Source organism: Gadus macrocephalus, chromosome 2 (assembly GCF_031168955.1).
Source record: "Gadus macrocephalus chromosome 2, ASM3116895v1".
NCBI lineage: Eukaryota > Metazoa > Chordata > Actinopteri > Gadiformes > Gadidae > Gadus > Gadus macrocephalus.
Window position 1 is genome coordinate 5,604,393 of NC_082383.1, and position 23,881 is coordinate 5,628,273.

Here is a 23,881-nt window from a genome sequence, read left to right on the forward strand (position 1 = left end):
ATAAAGAAAATCTGTGAAAAACTGAAAGAAAAACATCATTGCTAATAAATGCTAAGATTATCACTAATGTGTTTTCAGATTATCACTACTACTTACATTTACCGCATAGTGAAAAAACTAAGAAGGCCAAATACACAACTTGCAAACGAAGAAGAAAAACATGCTTCGGCATGTTTTGTTGACCTCACTTGATAGATAATGTGATCATCATTATCTCGGAACATTTAAGCATTAAAAAAAACCTTTTTCATGATACATAATTTCTCTAAGATTATTATTATCCAAATTTCAGATGCAGGAAAGACAACGTGAACATAAACATTATCTCGGATGTGCTAAAGAGCAGAACAGGTGCCGCTGAACTCGATTTGTAACTCCTCAACAACCTGTTGGTGTGAGTGCGAGCAGGGGCAAGCCAGTCCCACCCCTTTGATTCCTATGAAGGGCATGATCATCATGATAAGCAAGGGGGAGGCTATGGGAGAGAGTGAGAGAGAGAGAGAGAGAGAGAGAGAGACAGAGAGACTTTTGCCCAACATGTAAATTGTGGCTTGGGGCTTGACTAATATCAGGTGCATCAATGATGCCTGAGGGCCCTGCTGTTTGGACTTAGGGCCCGCCTCTTTCTGAGGCAACACCTTAGACCGAGGAACTCGGCACACAATTAACCATCACCCAGCGGAGCGGAGACACAAACACCTACAAACACACACACACACACACCAACAGGCGATATCCGTCAGATATACCACATAACATTGTTTATGGAGACTATCCCTGGCTGCTGATCTTGGAGAACTTCTCTGGAGGGTAACGCATCGGGAGAATTCCCACCGCACCAGCCCGGCAGGTAAGACCATTCGCTTTCGCCTTAACGGAATCAATGTTTCACCTGGGAGACAGAATACTCACTCGCTTACACCCGTTTTAACGCCCACACACAACCAGTCAAAGACTTGGCCAGGGTATTTATGTTCTGAGTCTAATCCGTGCACCTGCTACCTTGGGAATATTATCTGTTGCTTGTCATGTCCGAGAGCCAGACACAGAAGGCACTGTATTTTTGTTTTTCGAACAGCTTCAAGTGTCAAAGTCGGTCGTACACGCGTGGGGTCAAACTTAAATACTGAGCGCAGGAGGGTATCGGTTGGTTCTTAGCATGGCCGTGTCGTGTTTACTTCAATCTGTAGTTTAATTGTTATATATGAAGGATGATATTTTTGTTTCGTTTTAAAGTAGGTCTGAATTAAAAACACATTCTATACGAGGAGAATCTTTAAAACACACAGGCAGTCTACCGCGTGTCCTTTCCCCAGGAAGGGAGTGGTCTGGGACTGAAACCAGAGCGACAACTTCTTGCGACAGCGTCTGACAAGCAGGTTCCTCAGTGCAGCAGCTGAAAGGCCTCACTCACAGCCATAGGCAACGCTTCAATTCAAAAGCTAATGCAGATGTGTCACGAGTAACAGCTCATGCCAATGCGCTACAATCTAGGGTCCGCTCCCGAAGGTCCAGGGGTTCTTACACAGACATCCTAGGGTCTTTCCCCATGCGGGAAAAAAAAGTATGTTGGGAAAGTATTTCCCAACTTTGGGAATTTTTTAACCCCGGCTCGGATACGTTGAGCCCGTCGGAAGATGGAGGCTGGGTCGAACACATCCCGCAGCTGTAGTCATGGGAAACAGGTGGCGGCTGCTTCCCACGCCGACAGCGGCAAGTGCAGCAGGACGTCAGCAGAGCAGCAGCGAGTCCGTACATGCCCTCGAGCTCTCCCTGCGTCAGCGCCTGCTCCGCCAGCCGGCCCGGTAGGCCATGCCTGACGTTACGGCCGAGGCAACGGGGTGACAAATACTTGGGCGGTGATACACCCAGACGGACGTGTCATGACACCTGCTGCAACGGCAACGATCAAACCCGGCTACAAATCGGGGCCACCCGTATACCGATGCCCATGACCACATGGGTTGTTTGCATACCGTCTTAACAGTGCTTTCATATCTGACTGTTTTCCTACGATTGATGCCCAAAAAAACCACATAGCAGTTGTGGAATAGATTAGCCCTGAGGGTGCAGGAATTGTGCAGTTAGGGATTTTGTCATCGTGGCAATTAACCATGCACACTGAACAAATAAGCAGCAATGGTTGGCCTCTCGCCACTAAACCAGTCGGACAACTATACTGTGATATTACTGCAGAGGAGTCGAAGCATATAGAATGTGCCATGTGTCTCTTTTTTTTATAGCAACATCATTCTATGTTTGCTGTAGTCTACGCGCTCTTTGTGAAAAGATAAAAGACAATGTCGCTATAAACACACAAATGCTTCAACCACATCCACCCCTTGTCATTTCAGTGAACCCGACGAACATGGAAGTCGCCTTGGAGCGCAAGCCCAAGAGGCCCCACTACATTCCCCGGCCGCCAGGAAAGCCCTTCAAATACCAGTGTTTCCAGTGTCCCTTCACCTGCAACGAGAAGTCCCATCTCTTCAACCACATGAAATACAACCTGTGCAAAAACTCCATCTCCCTGTTGTCCCAAAAGGGAGGCCAGGCGCCGCGGCAGCCCAAGCCCTTGATCAAAGACACGCCTCCCGCCCCCGCGCCTCCCAAGGACAGCCCTCCCGCCCAGCCTAAGGCGGGACCTGGTGGTCCTGAACAACAGGAATCCAAGGCGGACGAACTCGGCAGTGGGGATGACAACGAGGAGGTAGACGTCGGCTGCAACAGCCCGATCCGGAAGGACGGCCCCGAGATCCCGACGGAGGAGAAGGAGATTGGCGAGAACAAAGAGGCCAACGCGCCGACACGCCCATCTGCCTTCTCGGCCGTCACGCCTAAACGAGAGAATCCAGAGGCGCTCGCCTCGCCTGTGCAGCGGCAGCCGTCTGAGGAGCAGGCGGTGCCGCCTCACAGCAACCGCGCCTTTCCGTGGGGTCCTATCTCAGCGCCCATCCCCTTCAAGTCGTTCCCCTCGCCCATTGTTCCTCAGTATCCGTCGTACCTTCTCTCCGAGCACCCTCTGCTCTACTCCTCGTACTACCTTCCTGAGAGCCACGGCGCCGGCCCCCCCTCCTTCCACGCTGACTTCCTGGAGCAGAGGCCCCTGGTTCCGCAGGCCGTCCCCCAGACGCCCCCCTCGCTGTTCCCCCAGTACCCGTTCTGCCCGTCGCTGCACCTGGGCCACTCTCTCCACTACAACCTGTACAGATCCCCCGAGCTCTCCGTGCCCCTACCTAGATCCAGATTCCTAGATCTGTATAACCCGGCCTTCGTGCCTAAGGGCTATGAGCTATACATGCACCAGCGTGACCCTCAGGGCAAGCCCGCCGAGGAGGACGCCGGCAGCCAGGAGCGGGGGGAGGACAAGGCCCCCAGGCTGAGTCCCGCGACCGGCTGTTCAGCTTCAGGGTCGCCCGACAGGCCGATCCCCTCCCACGACCTCCAGAGGGACGCCGAGGCTCCCCATTACACCGTCCTGGGGGAGCAACAACCCGACGCCGACCGACCACGCCAGACAGTGAAGCCAGTGCAAACGCTGCGGGTCGATGCGAGCAAAGAGCACACCGAACAAGGCCTTCTCCAGTCGAGGCCTCTGCATGCAGACCAGAGGTAAATCCAGCCCATTTATTTCCATTAAGAACGACTGAACTGAACTGAGCTCAACGATGTCAAAGCACTTTTTACATGCGTTAACACTTTGCCCTCTTCTATGTTTTCCCCTCTATCAGATCAAATGAGAGCACCAGGTATTCATCCCAGTCCCTATCCGGGGAATACCACGGATCGCCGTCTGAGCGGGATTACGAAAAGGCTGGGCGGGAGCACAGCATGGCGCCTCTCAACCTCTCCACGAGGGCCCAAGAGAAGGACAGCGTGCCGTGCGACGAGCGTCCCGGCAGAGCCCTCGAGGAGGATCTGCCCCTGAACCTGAGCCTCCGACGCTCGCTCTGCGGCCACGACCGGCCCGCCGCCCCCCGGCTGAGTCCCGACACAAACTCGGACGAGGAGGAGCCCGGCGACCGTCAGAGGCAGACTGCGGCGCTGGCCCTCTGTCAGCTGGCCGGCGTCGGCGCCTCGTGTGGAATCGCCGCCATGATCAACGGCTCCTCGCGCGGCGGCACCGCCGCCGCCATGATCAACAGCTCCGCGGGAAGCTCCTCGACAGACGCTCCACCGAAGGGCTCTCCCTGTGCGACAGCGGCGGCGGGAAAGCCCAAGGCCGTGTGCAAGCAGGCCACAAAGGACAGGGGGTTGAAGAGGAAGCACTGCGCGCCGGCTGGGCAGAAGTCGACGCCCGGACACCACAAATCGGCCAAGAAAGCGGCGAGGAGGAGGCCTCGTTGCAGCTAACGGCCGGTCCGCTCGCATCCCGTTAACTCTTGTCGACGTTCAACGTGGTGACAGTGACTATCGCCATGGCGACATGTTTATAATCGATCAACCTTTTGACCACCCGAACAAATACTTCTTATGCACTGTGACCGGTTGGATGGGCTGTGACACGGACGGCTAGCCAGGTGGCCACCGGCCGTCGGCCAGGTGGGCCCCAGCACAAATGTCCCCAAATGCACTGAGTTCATGTTGAAGGTAGCAATATATGGGCAAAGTATATCTCATTAACAGAGGGGCCACACAAGCGAGGTGATGATACGAGTTGTATATATAAATCACTTTTAAGGATGTTATTGTTCTGCATGTTTGTCTGAAACGTTTATGGGGGTTTTGCATAGAGAAAAAATAAAACAGATTTTGAGTAAAAGATATGTGTTTTCTGTGACGTTTTACCATTTGCTAGTCTGGAGGGCAACAATAAGCCCCTCCTGCCCAGCTCTGCCAACGCGAGGCAACCTCCATGCCATGCGTTGTCAGTCTCCTGAAAGCTGAAAAGCACACACACGCACACAGAGAGAAAAACCAACACAGACACACACAAGAACAGGCACACACAGAGAAACCCACACGGACACAGACAAGAACAGGCACACACACGCACAACGGTCACACATACAGACCAACACACACACACACACACACACACACACACACACACACACACACACACACACACACACACACACACACACACACACACACACACACACACACACACACACACACACACACACACACACACACACAATTATGACACAAGTCAGTAAGTGACGACGGCATTGTTTGTGGTGAAGAGCTGAATAACATGAAGGAGGTGATTAACGCTGTGCACTCAAATGTGTCAAACTGACGAAGCATGACGGGCTGCGGTGGAGAGTTGCGGGCGTTCTCACCTGAAGCAGGCGAGCACTGATTCTACCACCTCATCCGCCAGCTCCTTGGGCAGCCTGCCCGTCACCCTCCCGATGCTGAGGGTCAGAACAAACATGGCACACACATGAAGATCCTCGCCGGCTCCAGGATCCGCCCTCTGGACGGTGGGACACGCGCAGGCGTCGCTTGAAGCCCGGCACGTTAGGGAGAGGACTTCGGTGAAGGGTCGTATTTTCCCCCTTCACATCACAACGTGAAGGGGGAAAATACTTTGGCTTACCCTTTGGCGGCTGACCAGCGCACGATGGTTTCGGTGTCTTTCAATCCCACAAGTAGTTGCTCTGTTGAAAACAAAAGTAGTTATAATGATAAACATGGGCGGATGGAACCGGACACGATTCACGCAATGATTAAAATTATGCAAAAAAAACTACGACGACGAGGCCAGACAGACCGATGACCGTCTCCACTTCCTCCGGGATATCGTAGTCCTCCTCCTGATCCCGCATCTCCACGTCGGGTGTCCCGGGGGTCTCGGAGCCTGGGGTGGACTGGGCCATGGAGAGGTTGGCTGCTAGGGAACGGCTTCCTCGTTGGTACCTTCAGAACACATGCTGTGAGCCTGGGAGTCCCCCCGGGTTTAAGCAAGCCGCTGGACCGGTCGATAACCCCCTTACGGATGATGTCTGATGTAATTTGATTAAAAACGTTGTTGTCTTTTTGTGTCTTTTTGGGGACTTAAACACCTTGATGGCAAAAGGCGGATGGCAATAGAAAGATGTGCAATTTGTAGTTGCCATGCTAAACTAAAATCATTCACATCCAGTGTTTTCTAAAATGTATCTAGTGTTGATATACCCTTCACAATAGAGATGCTGCTGTCATTCATATTGCTGTACTGATCATGTGATAGTAGTGACAGTGTTGTGCAAGTTCACACTTCACAAGAGCTAAATATAAGTTTAGTTCATGTGATAGTGACGGTAATGTGAGTTTACATATTGCATTAATCAATAGAAATGGGATTAATCCTCTCCCGCTAGAGGCAAGCCTTGCAGCTGACCTCCATTTTGCCAGCCGGGGCTTGAGGAAGGTGAGGCCCAGCCTCTGGATCAGTTTGACCCCCAGCTTCCGCAGCATCTCGTGGTTGCTCTCCAACAAGTGCTTCTGATCCAGACATTGCAGCACGGTAGGAGCTGGGAACCAACGCACACAGGAAGTGAGCACCTTCAAACCTGCCCACATCTTCTCTCTAGGGATAGTAAATATGTATCGCCTGACAATTAAAAAATATAAATATAAGGTTTCTATACAACAGGGCCAAATTGAAATTAAAAAATGTTGCGGCAAGATAATTAAAATACCATTAAAGAGTAATTACTTTTGATTGTAAAGAATACACGTTTTTTTTATGAAACTAAATGTTAATCTATAATGACACCAATCACAATTACGAATAATTGTAATGTATTTTGGGGTGTTGGGGGCGAGTAATGCCGACTATTTTCGTTCCCTCGCCTGAGGTTGCGATGCATTCAAGGCCATGGAAACGTAGCTAGTAAAAGAAGCAGCGAGTGCGGGGAGAGGCACCGTGTGTGCACAGGGCACCGAGCGGCCGCTCACCGTGCTGGAGGAAGTCATCTCGTTTCCCGTGCTTGAAAAGCTGTGCCTAGGGACATGGATGATACCAACGAGTCCAATCAGGGACATTGCATGGGACAAACCGTTGTGGCGGTGTGCCACTTAATCAAAAAGGTCAATGACCCCAGTAGCCGTTGGCTGTTGTTAGAAAAACAGCCACAAATATACACACGCACACGCGCCATCACATTGAATAATATAAGAATATGGCCACGTTTTTGGAGGCGTCGTGAAAACATAACAGTGCCTGGAGGTGTGTTGAAGTGCCCATTCCCCTCCGGGAATGTTCCCAAAAAAGAACACAACTTGAGTTCCAGTAAGAATGTGGAGTAGAGCTTGGGCAGAAGGTTCGAAAACCGGTGGGCAGAGAGCGGCAAAAATCATGGGATTTTTAATCATTTTCTATAAACTACTGACTCATTTCAGTACATGACAAAATGCCATACATTTTTATGTGGAAGATCATAGAAGACATAATGTATAAAACACTATGAAGATTCAGGAATGTGAGGGAGTATGCAAGCATAAGCCCTGCAGGCCTGCTGTCTGAACACACAGAGCCAGTTTTGCCTGCCCCGGGCACAAAGATGGCTCCCAGTTTCAGCTTACAGACGTGATGCACTAGGAGACATGTAACACAAGTGTTGTTGTTTTTAGCTGGAATTAGGACTGCTAGTCATCTGTAGGAAGGGGTTGCGTGACGTAGATTATCTGGTTGTGAGTTGGAGTGAGATCACGTTGTTAAAGGTGATCACGGGGCTGATTTAAATACCAAGAGAAAGGTTTGTATGACGAAACACCTAAGGCGATTATGTTTTATGGAATGGCCGATTGATTCGTATTGAATAAGCTTATTGGAACAGAAAAACGTGAACTTGAAAAAAATACAACATATCGACAATTACCCTCTGCAGGAGATCTGCATGCCTTAACTGTAAAACATTATGCAAGCACACACTAATGCAACCAATGTCTTTACCAGAGACTGCAGAGTGCCGTCCATCACCACTAAGTCTATCATGAGTTTCTCATCGGCCTGCATGATGGTGGTGAGACTCCAGTCCAGAAAGTCTGCCAGGTGCTTCTTCTTCACATCAGGGCGGGTCATAAACCTGCACAGACACGAAAAAAATCTGTGAGGGTTGCTGTTAAGTGTCATGATTATTATTCACGACGTGAAATGACAAAATAGAGTATCAAGTGTCTCATTTTACTTTTGTGATAAGATGTGATTTGGACATTCTATTTGATGAACTTTAGTCATACCCAGGGGGGAACCTGGATTAGATACCTATGACCATTTGCCTGAAGAAGACCCAACAAGGTTGAAACGTTGCTTGATGGGAGCTTAAGCAGTGCTGCAGACATTACATTTCTTTCACTTGGATTCCTATACAGCCTAACGGAGACATGTACAATACACCACATTTCAAGAGCTTCTTAACCATAGCTCAGTGTGCTCAGCGTGTAACATACCATGGCAATAGAGTAAAAAAAAGAATAACATTTGATGTTAGTGTTAAAACAGTAAGAACCTTAGAAAAATAACGGTGCTACCATGACCTACAAGAGTAGGATCTACATGCTGGGACGTTTTAACAGTGGCTTGGGTGGGGGACTCTGAGCCAAAGGGTACTACTGGGTTCGATCCCTCCCATGTCATCCTAAGCATACGTGTAGATGTCCCAGACTGTCACTTTGGATTAAAGCATATGACTAAATAGTTACAGTAATGGATGACGAGTGGGATTACATCCTGATTCATCCAAACATAAGACGCTAGCCAGATGTATCAGCCAGCCTGTCAAAGGCTGGAGAGTGGACGTCATTGTTTTTGAAATTATAAGTCTGCCGGGGGCAACAAGTGTGCAAACACACACATACACACAAAGCTGCAGATGAAGATTCACTGACTGGATTCGGAAGAAGAACAACCTCAAGTCTTTTCTCATACTTTTTTTAATTGGTAAATAATTATATAATGATAGGATAAAATAATGAAAATGAACTAATAAATAAGAAGTTGATTTAAATAAGTAATTATACACCATGACGTCATCCCACTGTGCCATCTACTGGTTAGAAAAATGAAGTACAAGTTGGACCTCCATTAAGCCCTTATAAGCAAGTTATAAAAATGCCTTAACTCTATAGAATAAATGATTGTGTAATCATCTATGGTTAAACACAAAACTCCTGAATATGCTAAACATTGCTTTTACTTTGGTTAATATAATACCAGACTTAACATTTATAGCATTGCAGTGTACAACTGCGCACTTACTTTGAAACCAATACAGCGGCAGCATATCGGCAAGAATCAGTGACAGTCAGGAATGTCTGCAAAAAAACAATAATGGTATATTTAAGCAATAGATCACGCCAGGCTGTGGTATGTGCTCATTATACCACTGTTAAGGGGCGTTGTCCGGCCCCGACGCGCAGCGGAGGGCCGGCGACCCCCTTCATGGTATAATGAGCGAAACGAAAGTCATAGACACACTACATTTAAAAAGAAACCAAGAAAGTCAAAGTAGCCGTTTTATTAAAGAATACAAAAAAGTAGTCCCTCCTGGCTGCCGCTATGCATCGACAGTCGCTATGCAACACACTTTAGCGTCCCTCCGAGAGAAGGCTCCGATAGAGCGGTTCGCCGGCAATTTATCCTATGGAGCAGTTCACTTGCCGTGTGCATAAGCTTCCGTTAGTCTCCGAAGTCCATTAATTCCTGATAATGGTCACCTCAAAGCGCATTATCCCGCTTATACCAGAAAATAAATTAAGACCATTCATTTATATTTTCAATGCGTTTTACAATCCAAATATAACGTTTTTCACAAGCCATAACTTTGTTTCCCTGGTAACGCCTGAGGGTTTGACTAATTCCTGGTACAACCATTACCCTCCCGTAAGGTTCTTATGGAACGGATCGTTGTTCACTACTCCAGTAAATAGGACAGACCTTAGCTACTACTTGGCAACGGGATGTATTCTAGTCCGTCGGCTATGACTTTGTTCCCGTTGCTATGGTTACTAATTTTTTTGAGACAGGCTGATGCGATACGCCAGCTAGCGCCTCCATTAAATTGTCTGTTCACCACGGTGAACAGACAATTTGACTGGAACTACTTCGCAGGTGTCCGTATATCAGGAGTTAATGCACACCCTGCAGCCAATCAGAATCGAGCATTCCCCCAGACCTTGGTATAAGTTATTATGACAAGCGTGTAGGTAATTAAAATACTGCAAGCCTACAATGTACAGTCTGGGTATCCACCACAGAATTCCAGACCAAGAATCAGAGTCAGTGAAGGAACCCTAGAACAACGTGTGATAGTATACAAACCCACCGTATTATATGATCAAATCATACCTTCACAATAGCCAGGATGCGGTCCATGGTGGGCTCTCTGGCCTGTCCACTGACTGAGTCCAGGTGGCCATCAAGCCGCGAAAGGTCAAAGGGAATGAGGCAGGTCATCGACAGCCACAACAGCAGCATGTAGCGGGTTTCCCAAATCTTTGAAAAGTAAGGGGTTATGACGTTCAGCAATCCTATCAAGCAATTCCACAGGCTATAGTACTACATATTTTGATTCTCAATGCATTGAATAGAAGGTAAATAATACATAAAAGGATTCCAAGAAACCATAGAGGAATCATGCAGTTTTGGTATGAATAATATTCAAGACTGGAATTACTATAGAATCAGACACCGAGTTGAACGTTGAGGTATCAACGTAAGAAAGCAATAAAAGAAAGCATGAATCATCTGTCCAATAAAGAGAGTTGGCAGATCATAACACAGTCACACATTCATTTTTAAGTGGAGTTACGGCTTTAATAATTGTTAATTTTGCCATAGTCAAGTAGAATTGATCCAAACTCACCTCAGGGTCTTTGGGATTCTGCCTGGACAACAGGTCCAGAACTGGATGGACATCAACAACCTCATGAGGAAAGAGCTGCATGAAGATTTTGTACCCTCTCACCTAGACACACAAAGAATTGGCATTGACTTGTATAGAAGGCAATGCACAAAAGGAATACATGCTCGATATTGAATGGATTCGATTTGTCTGACCTTAGAGATGATGTAGAGAAACTTGAAGCCCAAATGAAGCAGTGAAGGGGGTGACTCTTCATTTCTTGCTATGTCTAATAGCATGTTCATCATCCATTCTATAAATAAAAAACAGTACAATCAGACTAAGAGAGAATAGTTCAATAACATTTAGACAATGTATCAATGCAAGGTCTATTCTCACCAAGATGTGGATCCAGAAGATGAGGCTGCTCCTGGTATCTGTCCATTATGACTGTAAAAGATCATTTGAATGTTGTTATGGGATGTCCCGTTTCCACCGATTATATAGCACATGGATGGGTGCACATATCACTACGATAGTCTCACCTAAGAATTTCTCCGTCGCCACCTCTTTGGTCGCAGCATTTTCACTGATCTCAGGGAGGCTGGCAATCAAAGCGCGGATCTCATCACTCTCACTAAATCCACCCAAGACACTACATTTGACCACCAGGTCGGGTTCGCCCCCATCATCGCCGCTGGTTTCGTTTTTCCCCACCGTCAATGTCATTTTTGCTTGATTTCTGCCTATAAACGTGTCGCTGTATCTGCACAAATTGGACCTGTCAACATCAGTGTTATTAGCACTGTGGCTAGCACTAGGACAGATGCTACTCTTGCACTATTAACTTAAGTTGGCCAACATGTGAGTGGGTACGGATGTGCTCGTTTAAACGAAATTCCGAATGCTGTGGAAAATCTATCGCGATAGTCGTTTTAGTTTATCCTGAAATCTGTTTTCCTGAATAACTTATGTACTGTACCATTTGGTTTCTAGGATGAGATGGGTAGGTAGGTATCCACCCAGTACGATGGGCGATAAGGTTCAAGAAAATCGCTTCGTAAAACGTCTTCTTCTTCTTGGGGTTTTACGGCGGTTGGCATCCACATCTTGGTGCATTACCGCCCTCTTCTGATCCATTTAATGAATAAAAAAAACAAAAATATCCAAACACTCACTCATTCACACTTTCTTTCTACTCTATATCCTATCATATAACCCTGTTTCTCTCAAAAAGTCAAACAATACTTTTATACAATTCCTCTTCATTAATCTTTAAATATTTTCCAAAGTATACTCCTGCATACCCAATTCTCTCAATTGATTTTTCATACTTTCCCTCTCCATCCCATAACCACTACAAGTTCATTAAAACATGTTCCACTGTCTCCTCTACCTGGCACCCCTCACATAATCCAGTGGGGTGTTTTCCTATCAATTTCATTGTTTTATTTTGTGCACTTTGCCCCAACCTTAACCTCATCAAAATGTGTTAATCCTTCCTCTGACCACTATACCTTATTTTAACATTAACACTTTTTTGAATATTATATAAATATCTCCCTTTCTCCTCACTGTCCCATTTGTCTTGCCACATTTTGTTAACTTTTTCCCATATCAGACTTTTAACTTCTGCCTTACTTAAACTGATATTCATTTCTATTTTTTCCTTCTCCAATGCCTTCTTCGCCATCTTATCGGCTTTCTCATTTCCCTTCACCCCTACATGAGCTGGAACCCATAAAATTGTTATTTGCCTCCCCTGCTGAACGATTCTCGTAATTGGCTGTAGAACTTCATATAACAAACCTTGGCGACTACTTGAGTAAAACGACCTCATACTTGCCAAAACTGATGCTGAATCTGTACAGATCACAATTGTTTCCACTGTACTTGATTCCACCCATTTTAATGCGACCAGCACCCCCAACATCTCCACTGTATACACGCTTAAATTAACCTCTATTCTTTTTGATGGAACAGCTACTCCAAACCCTGTCACTCCTGTTTCAGGTTGTTTGGCACCATCTGTAAAAACATGAACATACTCACTGTACTCTATAAGATGAATATTAAATACACTAGCCAGGTCCATCTGTTCTCTCTCTCTCTTCTTTATATCCAACACAAACCAGTCCACCTCTGGCCACACCATCCTCCATGGCGGCATTATTGGATATACCACTGTTGGACTAAGCTTAAATTAAACCCACACCAAACTCTTTCGCTATATCATTCCCCACCCGACCAAAATGATTCCTCTCACACTTCCCATAAACCCAGCACTCTTTCAACACTCCTTTTGTGGGGCGAGACTCACTGTGCCCTCGCAGATTTGCCCAATAGTTTCCCATCAATTGTTTCCTTCTCAACTCCAGTGGCATTTCCCCCATTACCTGCAGAGCAGGCACTGGTGATGATTTAAAAGCCCCACTGCATACCCTTAATGCCTTTGCCTGAATCACGTCCAGCTTTCTCAAGAGAGACACTGCGGCTGACCCAATCAAGCACAGATCTAATCATAGCTACATATACAGTCTTTAAAGCTGAACAGCTCGCTCCCCAATCCCTACCAGTCAAACATCTCATCACATTTATTACCTTTTTACATTTATCCTCTATCTTCCTAATATGGTCTGCCCATGTTACCCTAGAATCAAAAATAACTCCCAAATATTTAAATGATCCAACTCTTTCCAACTATTTCCCATACATCCTCAATTTCATCCCATCCTCAATTATTTTCCTTGTGAAAAATACAGTTTCAGTTTTCTCTACTGAAAATCTACACCCCCAGTCAAATCCCCACTCTGTCACCCCATCAATTGCAGACTGGACTTTACTAATAATATGCATCACATTTCTTCCCCTTTTCCACAAAGCCCCATCGTCTTCAAACAGTGAACTTCCTATATCCTCTGGTACCTTTGAAAAAACATAATTTATCATGATTATAAACAATAAAGGACTAATTACACTTCCTTGGGGAGTTCCATTCCCACCATATACTTCCTATTTGACATTTCAGACCCAATCCGGACTTGTATTTTTCTGTCAAACAAAAAAATCTTTATCCAGTTAAAAACCCTTCCACCTACTCCCATCTTGTACAACTTAATTAACAAACCTTCCTTCCACATCATGTCATATGCTTTTTCGATATCAAAAAACACTACCACTACTGACTCTTTGTTTGCCTGTGCTTTCCGTATCTCATTTTCAAGCCTAACTGCATGTCTCCCTTTTCTGAAACCACTTTGACAACTTGTCAACAACCCTTTCTTCTCAAGCTCATTCGTAAAACGTCTGTAGGTCTCGCCCTATTTTCTATTTTTTTGTTTTATTTATACAGCAAAACAATTATGCATTTATACAAGAGACGAATGCCAGTATTAACACCAGAATCACTTTAAACGTATTTGCTTATTTGTGCTGGAATGCTTTATATTATACGTTGAAATTTACGATTTTATTTACCGGCCGAAAGTAAAAGGCCGATGCATGGGAAATAGGAAACCGGACCAGAACGATCGGCGGATTTGTGTTTCAGTCAAATATTTCGAATGAAAGCATATGTAAACGTCACACACATACACACGAGTAGTGGTGGATTCAATGATTTGTTTCCGTGACCCAGTTCGCGTGATTCAGTTCGCCACGAGGAGTCGTTCGCGAATCGTTTGTTCGTTCGTTCGTTCAGTTGAGTTTCCGGTAGCACTAACTCCACTGAGTCTGACTGACTCAGCTGAGAACCGTGCAATGGGGTCCATTCCATGATGCGATTTACCGCTACCGGAAACCAGGCTGAACGAACATACGATTCGTGAACGACTCCTCCTAGTTCAGTCGAGTTTCCGGTGAATCGATTCACCGGAAACTCGACTGAACGTGGAGGAGTCGTTCGCGATTCAGCCTAGTTTCCGGTAACGGTGAATCGCATCATGGAATGCACACCATTGCACGGTTCTCAGTTGAGTCAGTCAGACTCAGTGGAGTTAGTGCTACCGGAAACTCGTTCGTTCGTTCAGTCGAGTCTCCGGTGAATCGAATGGTGAACGAGACGACCGAACGAACGAGAGAGACGAACCGGTTCAGTTCGTTCGTCCTAAAGACTCGGTCATTCGAACCGGTTCGCGAACGAACGAGCCAACACTACACACGAGTTGATGTAGGCCTACAACAAACACACACACACGTTGTGGCAACTCGGCTCTATGAGTGACCCGTCTCCCCTCAATCAACGTCTCGATCCTTCAAAGTTTAAAGCACGTTTATTAAAAAATAACGGACGGACGTGTCCCTCTGGCCGGAATCACGTCCAACGGGTAGGCCTATCCCTTTGTCTGTCTCGCCGGGGGTAATCACGTCCCGAGGATATTCCTGTCGCTCTCGTTCCTCAAGGATCGGTCTCTCCACACGAGAGCCTCGATAGAGTCTTGATGCCGACGGCTTCACCACCTGCTGCTCAGGTGCTTCGCATCCCGTTGAATGGTTCCAGCACCAATGCACTCATTAGCGCCATCTTGTGGAAAGGGTCTCTCTCTTTCCAATGGGCCAAATTGTTTTCTTATAATTTGGTTTTGCCTGATGTGGTGGTTGCTGTGTCTTGGACAGAGTCCCAGGACAAGCTGGCTAAGGTGAAATTTTTTCTGGGTGTAACTCTCTGTTAAAGTGGCCTTGTCGTGGAGTGTGCTGTCACTTTACTTAAGGTGGTTATAAGATTTTATGTCTTCTAAATTGTAACGTGAATTTAGGGGGTTGGGATGGGAATAGGCAAAAAAAGGGCTAGGCATAGGGTTAAGGAATAATGTTTAAAAGAAACAAGGAAAGGTTAGGAAAAGGCGAGTTATCCAATTACCATTAATGGTATTTTTCTCGATAGGGGTGCTTCGCAAGCTAATTTTATAGACTTGTAATGATTCCAAGTGAAGGGTGTACTACATGTTTTACCATCCGCCAGCGGTTTTGCTTACAAAGTGAAAGTGAAAATGCATCTAAATAAGACTGATAAGTAAAACTTATGTATCACTCTTCATGTGCTGTTGATTCAGTGCCACACGCTTTTCCACTTTGGACGACACACAATATAAATATGGGAGGAGGTTCGTGAACAATACATTAAAATTTTACATTTTGGTTACAGTCATGCTGAATGTATTAACTTCTAAAAATACTAATTCTATTTTTTTGTATGTTATCAGGTGAATCAAAGGAGCAATCAGGTTATACATCATTATATCACAGTGAATGTATAACGAAATTACAGCAATTAGGCAACATGTTCTAATATTAATATTTGAAAAAAATTTAAACCTGTCTTTTGCTTTGTGTAATTATTATTTTCCAGATAATATGGTCCCAGAACCTTGGAGAACGATGGATTGGGGGCAAGTACAGCTATATTTCTTAATTTTTACGAACAAAACAAACTGATTGTTTGTTTCTCCATTTTCAGTAAAATGATTAGTATAGCCTTTACATCTCACCTCACACTATTTATTGCATGGTTCAGTCTTGGGTAGAAATTCAGCAGTTGTCGTTGTATACAATCTTCCAGTCGGTGCGTTGTGAAAATGTTAAAGTGTCTTGCAATACATAAATCATGTTTGTGGCATGAATCAACTTTTTCAAAATTAGGATGTTCAATATAATCCTTAAAATGTAATCTCATTCTTACCGAATGACATAAATACAATGACCATTCTACTTTGGCTGAATACGGGAAGAAAACAACATGACAACCAAAAACATTAATCAAAATATGTGTGAGATGCCAGGACAGTTGTCTCTAAATAATGGTTCAATTCTGCATGCGTAACTAAAGGGTACACCAACCTATTAATTGTCCTCCACCTCCCCTCACATACCTCAGCAATAGATAAGGCTAACAGCCAAGCACAAAACAAGAAAGAGAGAGAGCAACGGTCGACAATATATGCTATAAATGACTGGTTATATGGCAGTTCTTGGTCAAAGATAACCAATTAGCAGGATAAGAGGCACTTTGCCCCTGCCGGCATGTCACAAACTACATATCAAGCTCAAACGAGACCATAAGTCGTCCTGAAACTGCAGCCTCTCCGATATTGCAGGTATCAATATGGATATTACTATTGTACCTCAGTAGATGGACATTGTCTATTGTCTGTTCATGTCTGAAGTAAGAGACACTATTGAAATTCCTGTGCGTACAAGCCTGAAGTAAACATGTACATTGAAATTGAGCCTAGACAAGGGGTTCCAAAATATTTCTAGGGGGCAACCTTTTCATCTTCCTACATCTTTAGGTGTAGCAATAAATTGTCACCACCATCTTTTGTAGACAACCTCATATGCAGAATATTGATCAATACAATGGACTGGATGAGCAAAGAATGCCAGTGCAATTATTACTGCAAAAAGGCAGATGGCCAATAGGAAATGGCGGAAAAGAAAATGCTGCTTATGTGTCCTGTGTGTTTAATTTTCAGCTAACACTTTTTAACACACATCAATGGCAAACACTCAAATGGAAAACATATCTGCCTCTTATCTCCCCTCCTGTCCCAGCCCTGTTTTCCGATCAATCATCATATCATCCCAAAGACCACATGAAATATTCAAATTGAATATCGAATTGAATTATTGCAGATGGCATGGGTTTATCTATGCAAGGTTTAGATATTGTTTCTAATTTAAGTTTTCATTTCTTTAAAACAGAAGGAAAGAGGATGAGCTGGAGTGGCTGAAGTCATTCCGTCTTCAAAGTGGCAATGTCAAGCATCTTAGAGTCCTTCTGTGTGGTCCTGCTGGAAGTGGAAAATCCAGTTTCATCAATTCTGTTGACAGTATTTGTCAAAACAGGATAACCGGTCCTGCAGATGCCAATAACAGTCAAGGAACTGACCTAGTACTGGCCAAAACCGCCGGACAGTCTTTCACCCTCAAAGTAAGATCATGGAGGAAGAAGTCCTCACACACCTTTCATTATCATCTTGATGTAACTACTGATCCTTCTTTGCTATTGCAAATAGTTAAAGCTAGTTGTAGGATGTTAAGTAACACAGTCACAGGCTCACATGTCTTTGGTCCAGAAAAACTGCTACTACTTATCGTATTCAATATATATCTGCTGTATCAATGTCATTCTCAATTACTGCATCAGAAATACAAAAATGTATGTTTTACATTGGAAATTGCTTTGGCTTTCAATAGTACAAAACACATCGAATCCAAAGAGAGAGGCCAGGACAACATTACCCGTTTGTCTTCAACGACATCATGGGCTTGGAACCGACCCACGGAATCTTATTGAAGGACATTAAACTGGCCATGAAGGGACACGTGAAAGAGGATTACACGGTATGGTTGTTTATAGTGTGAACTTTTATTATACCACCGCCAGTGAAAGTTCTAGCGTTGAGAGGTACTCACACAACTAGACTCCATCACTGTGCTAAACGAATGCGCAACATTTTATTCAACTGGCCAATGTTCCATTTGATTAAGTTTTCAGCTTCTGTTCATGCTCTGCGAGTAGTTGATGGCGGTTACTGGGGAAATCACTGTTGACAATGCATTTGGCTTTAGGAACATGATTCAACTAAAGAATAAGATGAATTATAAGAGCAAAGTCTTCTGAGACTGTACACTTTTGTCACGATCATGGGTGAAGCCACGGTCACAGCCACGGACATGGTCACAGCCACAGTCACGGTCACAGCGAACCAGACCCTTGGTTGGCCAGACCCTGTTTTTAGGGTCTGGCACTTAAAAATTGTACTTAGAATCGGGTAGCATCTTACCCTGGCTATCTTTTTTGTATACAAGGAATGGGTTAACCTAACAATTGTAAGTGCTTGACGCAATGAAAATCCTTACTGTACCGACAGAGATATATATTGTTGCTTCTCTTTCTTCTGAGAATGTACTTATTGTATGTCGCTGTGGATAAAAACGTCTCCGAAATGCTCAAAATGTGAATGTAATTACTTAGCAGGGAGGAAAAAGTTCATTTCCGTTTCAGGGTCATATGGTGTTAACTGATAAACTGGCCAATAATATTGAATATGGATCGCCAAACCGAAATACAGGCTTTTGTTTTAACATGGATGTAAAGAAATGTAATAACTATGGTCAGTAGTCACCTGGTTATAATCCGCTTTTCTGGGTGCATTTTACATCAATGTATCATTACTTACAAAATTCCCAAAGTTTTGTGGTCCTATGTAAAAGAATTCCAAAATTTTCATAGTGCACTTGTAGAACGTACAATATCAGTTAGACCTAATCGTTTTTTATCGTTTCTGTCTCTCAGTTCAATCCTGTTTCAGCTTTGAAGAAATCAGATTCTTTCTGCAACAACAACCCCACTTCAAATGACAAAGCTCATGTTTTGGTCTTTGTTCTTGCTGTCGACATCAATGATGTGGCAGGCCCAAGTATGTTTCAGAAAATGGCTGAGATCAGACTAGCAGCCAGAGACCTTGGTAAGATGAAGAGCCCTATTTAACCGTCTGAAACGCAAATGAGAAGCGCCAAACGCAAGTAGCTTTGTGGGTGGTTCTATGGCGATGTTGATATTATACCGGCAGAAAAAAAACATGCAATAAACTAATGAGAGTGCCATTTCCCATCCCTTTTAAGAGCCATGAGCGCATCTGAATCTGATGAGTTAATATTTTGACAGCGCGTTTGCAGTCTCCGATGAGACAGATGCATGACAACACGAATTTTAAACTTCAAATGGCTCAGGTTAGGGCGAAATAATATGGCCTAATTCACACATGGAATAGCGTTTTCTTCCACAACTTCAAATAAATTTCGGCAAAGAAAACTTAACACATATATGATATGCGGTAACTGTGGTTCTATTTAATGATGTACGCAATACGTTAACAAACGTTGTTTCCTACCAGTATTGTATGCATTATCGTTATCGACTTGTGTTCCTAATATGCATGTGTCCCACCGTTAATATACTGTTACGACCCAGCAGGACTATGGGGGGGATTGATGGGGAGTTTGTGGGGGGAAGGAGTTTCCCTAGTTCAGCCTGATAGGCCAGTTGGGATAGAGGGCGGGAACAGCTAGCCAGTTTTGGTAAGGCCATATTTGTTTTGGGCACTCCTCCAACCCTGGTAGTTAGTTGTACGGGAAGGATAATAAAGCCTTGTTGTCCGGTTAAACGTCAGCCCATCTGTGTCCTCTTCATTGCGCGAGTTAGCCCCCGCAGTTTCGGGCCAATACGCTACAATACATTGCCATGGACTGTATTTTGCGTTACGTTTAGTTTGTGTGTGTTTAAACAGATGGATGCACAGACGCGCCCGCATTCATTAATTATTTTACCCATACACACACGTGCGCCCGCATTCATTCATTCTTTTTAACACTCACTCGCGGTCTGTGTTAAGAAAATATGTGTTTGCTGTACGGTGTTTGCGCCAGAACACGCCTCCAACTTTTGCTGAACCGCGCCTTGGGGCGCAAGATCAATCCCTAATTTAGCAACCTGTGCCTGTGGAGCTAGGGAAAAGAACGCTCCGTGCCAGTTGCAAACTAGCAATGACACATGCGTCGGTGTAGAAAGTCAATTGTGCTGGATGCAAGATAGGGCCCGAAATGTTCTTTGGTCGTCTTTCAAAGCTCCGTTGACTGTGTCCTGAGAGTATAGTGCTGGGCAATATAAATGTTTTCTATCTGTATTCCCTTGCTTAACCAACTACCATACAAGGACGGACAACAACATAAAGATATTTTATAATTGCCCGTCCCTTCTAGGCAGTAACATTAAATAACTGTTATAAAGTTTGATTGGGTGCTATGGGAAATAAATTGCTTCATATTTTTCTTCACTGGTGTCATATTTTCTCTTGTTAGAATAATTTAGGAAAAAGCATAACGAAAAAGGTGAATTGTTTCTGTTCCCTCTGTATTAAGGGATTCCACAAATAGCTATTCTGACAAAAATCGATGAGAAATCTTCCCCTCTCGTTAAAGAAAACCTTAGAAATGTCTGCAGCTGCACGTACATCAAGAATGCGGTAAGTTCTGTATCAATACTGATTTTAAACGACAGCATTTGGCACTGTTTTTCTAATGGAACAAGAGCCTTAAAGCCTTTATCCAGAGGGAGATCAAATTATAATTGATATTGAGCCTATGTATCTATAAACGTCTTTATGAATGGCCCCTAACAAGAAACTATACAATGGCACAATTTTAATTTGATAAAATGTATGGATCTTACTCTCCATTGTTTTTCATGTAATTTTCAATATGTTTCTAAAATCTCTTACAAAGAGAAAAAGCTTGTATCTTTCATCATGAATAACTCATTGTGGGGGAAGGGTGACCAAAAAAGTTTACGTTGTTTATTGTCTCAAGGAAAGGAACAGTACTACTGATTCTTTATTTTTGCAAATACCTTTTAAATCGAACAACAAACTAATCAATTTGAACAATAGTGACAAATCACCCAAGACCTCATCTCAAGTAGGCTACTGATTTTCTTTTCGCAGATGGAGAAGCTCAGTAATACCATGGGATTCCCACTGAACTGCATCTTTCCCCTGAAGAACTACCATGCAGAAATCGAATTGAAGGATGAAGTGGATATGCTGATTCTAACTGCACTGAGAAAGATCCTTGATCTTGCAAATGACCGTGTAAATTCTACCGGTGTTGCAGCCACTCACTTAAGCGCCAACAATGTCAATATAGCCTAATAAATTCAAAGGGACGATGTGCAAAAAATGCTACTTTGGCTTGCTTTTTGTCCCACTGATGTGATCTGAATGATTAGAATTCAAAATGTCTAAACATGCCAATAAAGTTTAAACTTAAAGGGCATAACCCTTTTCTATACGTTGCAATCGACCTCCACCACTCGCCAGGCAGAGCTCCCCAAGTCCAGACACTACGCCATGCCCATTCGTCGTGACGTCAAAGAGGATGCTTAAAGTGTAATTCCGGTGTTACACCGAATTCTGCGACCCACCGAAAAGTGTGAGCCCAGGGGGCGCTGTTGCACATTTTCCGCAACATGCACGTGTGCGTTATAACAAAAACATAAATAAAACATAAGATCTCCCCCCACCGGTGGGTCTTTCTTTTCTTGATGCTAACATTAATTCTAAACAGCATTTTACGAAGTAGCCTCTAATAGGAAATGCTCAAAGGTAAATCAGCGTAATTTAACACTGACTGTAGAATTGTATGGGGAAAAAGAACGGTGATGGGCCGTACTAAACGCCCAATCCATTGTATGGGTCTGTAAAATGCTAATCAAATGAAATGTGTTTATTATGCACCTTTAATAAAAAGGTAAGGGGAAGGGGGGAGAATTTATGTTTTATTTATGTTTTTGTCATGCCTGTATACGCTTCAAACCAGTGGCGTCACTAGGCTGTTTTATTCGGTGCTAAAGCCCCGAATCTTTTTTGTAAAAAAAAAAGCATGCAGAGCCTGTGCCATATCCGCATGTCGCACATGCTCCCATTTGTTAGGACTCTTGCGTAGCTTACTGCTAGGAATTTCTGTTCTACTGCTCAAGATTTTAAGCCATGAATTGATGAACTTGCATTGAAGAAAATATGTCATGTTTTCTGTGGGCTGTAAATAGGCCAATCTATGAGGCTAAATAGCATACCAATATTGATGACTGATTGTGTCAATTGTCTATGGATTAATGCTAACATGATTTGTTTCCAACTTTTGCCTTAAGTTACAATTTAGCTAACTAGCTAGCTGCCCACCCTTTTCAATTCCAATGGTGGCTTTCATTTCATTACCAACGTTAAGTGTCAAAAATAGTTAACACTGGTGCTGAGTCATGATTCCTAAAAAAGAAATACCCAAAACATGTGATATGTTTTCAATTTGCAGAAAGTTTTGAAAAATCCAGGATTCCTGAGAGCCTTACTGCATTATATTCCATAATAGTTGTTTCTTTAGGAACCTGAATGTTGTCTTTTCCTTCACAGAATTTTTTTTTCCCACTATAAAATGATGCAGAAAAGGCACAGATAGATGAATAAATATCCACCAGAATGCAGGAAATTAAGTGTTTGACACTCAAAAAATTCTGGGGGAGCACCCCAATACCCCCAACCTATAATCTGTCCCCCAAAATGTTGAAATGAAACCTAGCCTATATGACCCTGTACGCAGGTTGTACGCAATATATTCATAGATATTTTGTTTTTACTTTTTGGATTAAAAAGAAGGCATTTCAGCAAACTAATAATTAGTGTGATTATCATTTCATCATAGAGTGGCCCTTTGTGAAAATGACACCCCTGATATAGGTAATGTAAGGTCTGTCTCACTTGTATTAATTTTACTCTGAAATAACTTGAATGGAACTTTAGATGTCTGGGGATAAGCAGCAGTCAGGTAGCTATTCAAAGCTATAATTACCTGCCTATTTTGTTTATTTAGGTAAGGCATTATGATTTATTTTTTTGCATGCGCAATAAAGTAAACAACAAAATTTGCACTGTCCTATTCCCTCTTGGGCTAAGCCCCGGATGTTTCAGAAACCTAGAAACGCCCCTGCTTCAAACTCGTGCATATTGCAAAACATATGCAACAGCGCCCCCTGGGGTCACACTTTTCGGTGGGTCGCAGAATTCGGTGTAACACCGGCGTCAATTGAACCCAGGGTCATTGTTTTGGCATGGAAACCCATCAAATAAGCCCTCCAGATACCTTTTTCATTTAAACTCTTTATTAGAGTTTGCCTGGCGCAATGTTTGGCGTCCATGTTATTGGCTTGGGGTATTGGGTTTCGCTTCCAAATCGGCATTTTTGAACCACTAATATTTCTAGAAAATTAGCACCAAACCTATGCAGTAGCATAGGGTCCCTACACATAAAACGAAGCACCAACAACTTAGTTTGCAAACCCAGAGTTTATTTAAAAAGACAGTTTAACAAGCATTACCGGTAGGTCCGTGTTTACAGGAAGTCCACACAAGTCGATTGCCGAATGCGCCGGAGTTCAGTTCTAAGAGGAAAGTTTTGGAATTTATAATTAATATTTATAAATAATATATAGCCAGTGTTGACACGTAAATTACATTTAAGGACTTGCATATGTAGGTTACAGTTACACAATA

The 23,881-nt window shown here is 43.9% G+C and overlaps 3 protein-coding genes across 3 annotated transcripts in view; 2 read left to right on the forward strand and 1 right to left on the reverse strand.

Moving 5' to 3' along the window:
* Positions 1-12,106, reverse strand: part of tbcd (tubulin folding cofactor D) — a 35,516-nt gene extending 23,410 nt beyond the window's left edge. The window contains exons 1-13 of the mRNA XM_060035789.1: positions 11,324-12,106; positions 11,178-11,228; positions 10,994-11,091; positions 10,800-10,901; positions 10,283-10,429; positions 9,194-9,249; positions 7,889-8,021; positions 6,892-6,937; positions 6,332-6,464; positions 5,723-5,868; positions 5,549-5,609; positions 5,289-5,363; positions 4,789-4,883 (exon numbers count right to left, since the gene is read on the reverse strand). Of these exons, the coding sequence (XP_059891772.1) occupies positions 4,789-4,883; positions 5,289-5,363; positions 5,549-5,609; positions 5,723-5,868; positions 6,332-6,464; positions 6,892-6,937; positions 7,889-8,021; positions 9,194-9,249; positions 10,283-10,429; positions 10,800-10,901; positions 10,994-11,091; positions 11,178-11,228; positions 11,324-11,507 (1,327 nt within the window). The 5' untranslated portion in view covers positions 11,508-12,106. The remainder of the gene's footprint in view (positions 1-4,788; positions 4,884-5,288; positions 5,364-5,548; positions 5,610-5,722; positions 5,869-6,331; positions 6,465-6,891; positions 6,938-7,888; positions 8,022-9,193; positions 9,250-10,282; positions 10,430-10,799; positions 10,902-10,993; positions 11,092-11,177; positions 11,229-11,323) is intronic.
* On the forward strand, positions 492-4,762 carry znf750 (zinc finger protein 750). Its single transcript, XM_060035857.1, has 3 exons — positions 492-850; positions 2,355-3,612; positions 3,732-4,762. The coding sequence occupies exons 2-3, from the start codon at positions 2,369-2,371 to the stop codon at positions 4,351-4,353; spliced, it is 1,866 nt and encodes a 621-aa protein (XP_059891840.1). The 5' UTR covers positions 492-850; positions 2,355-2,368; the 3' UTR covers positions 4,354-4,762.
* A 4,042-nt stretch (positions 12,107-16,148) lies between the features above and the next one.
* Positions 16,149-21,604, forward strand: LOC132445986 (interferon-induced protein 44-like). Its single transcript, XM_060036012.1, has 6 exons — positions 16,149-16,165; positions 17,478-17,706; positions 17,973-18,119; positions 19,075-19,246; positions 20,700-20,803; positions 21,281-21,604. The coding sequence occupies exons 1-6, from the start codon at positions 16,155-16,157 to the stop codon at positions 21,485-21,487; spliced, it is 870 nt and encodes a 289-aa protein (XP_059891995.1). The 5' UTR covers positions 16,149-16,154; the 3' UTR covers positions 21,488-21,604.
* The last annotated feature ends 2,277 nt before the right edge of the window (positions 21,605-23,881 follow it).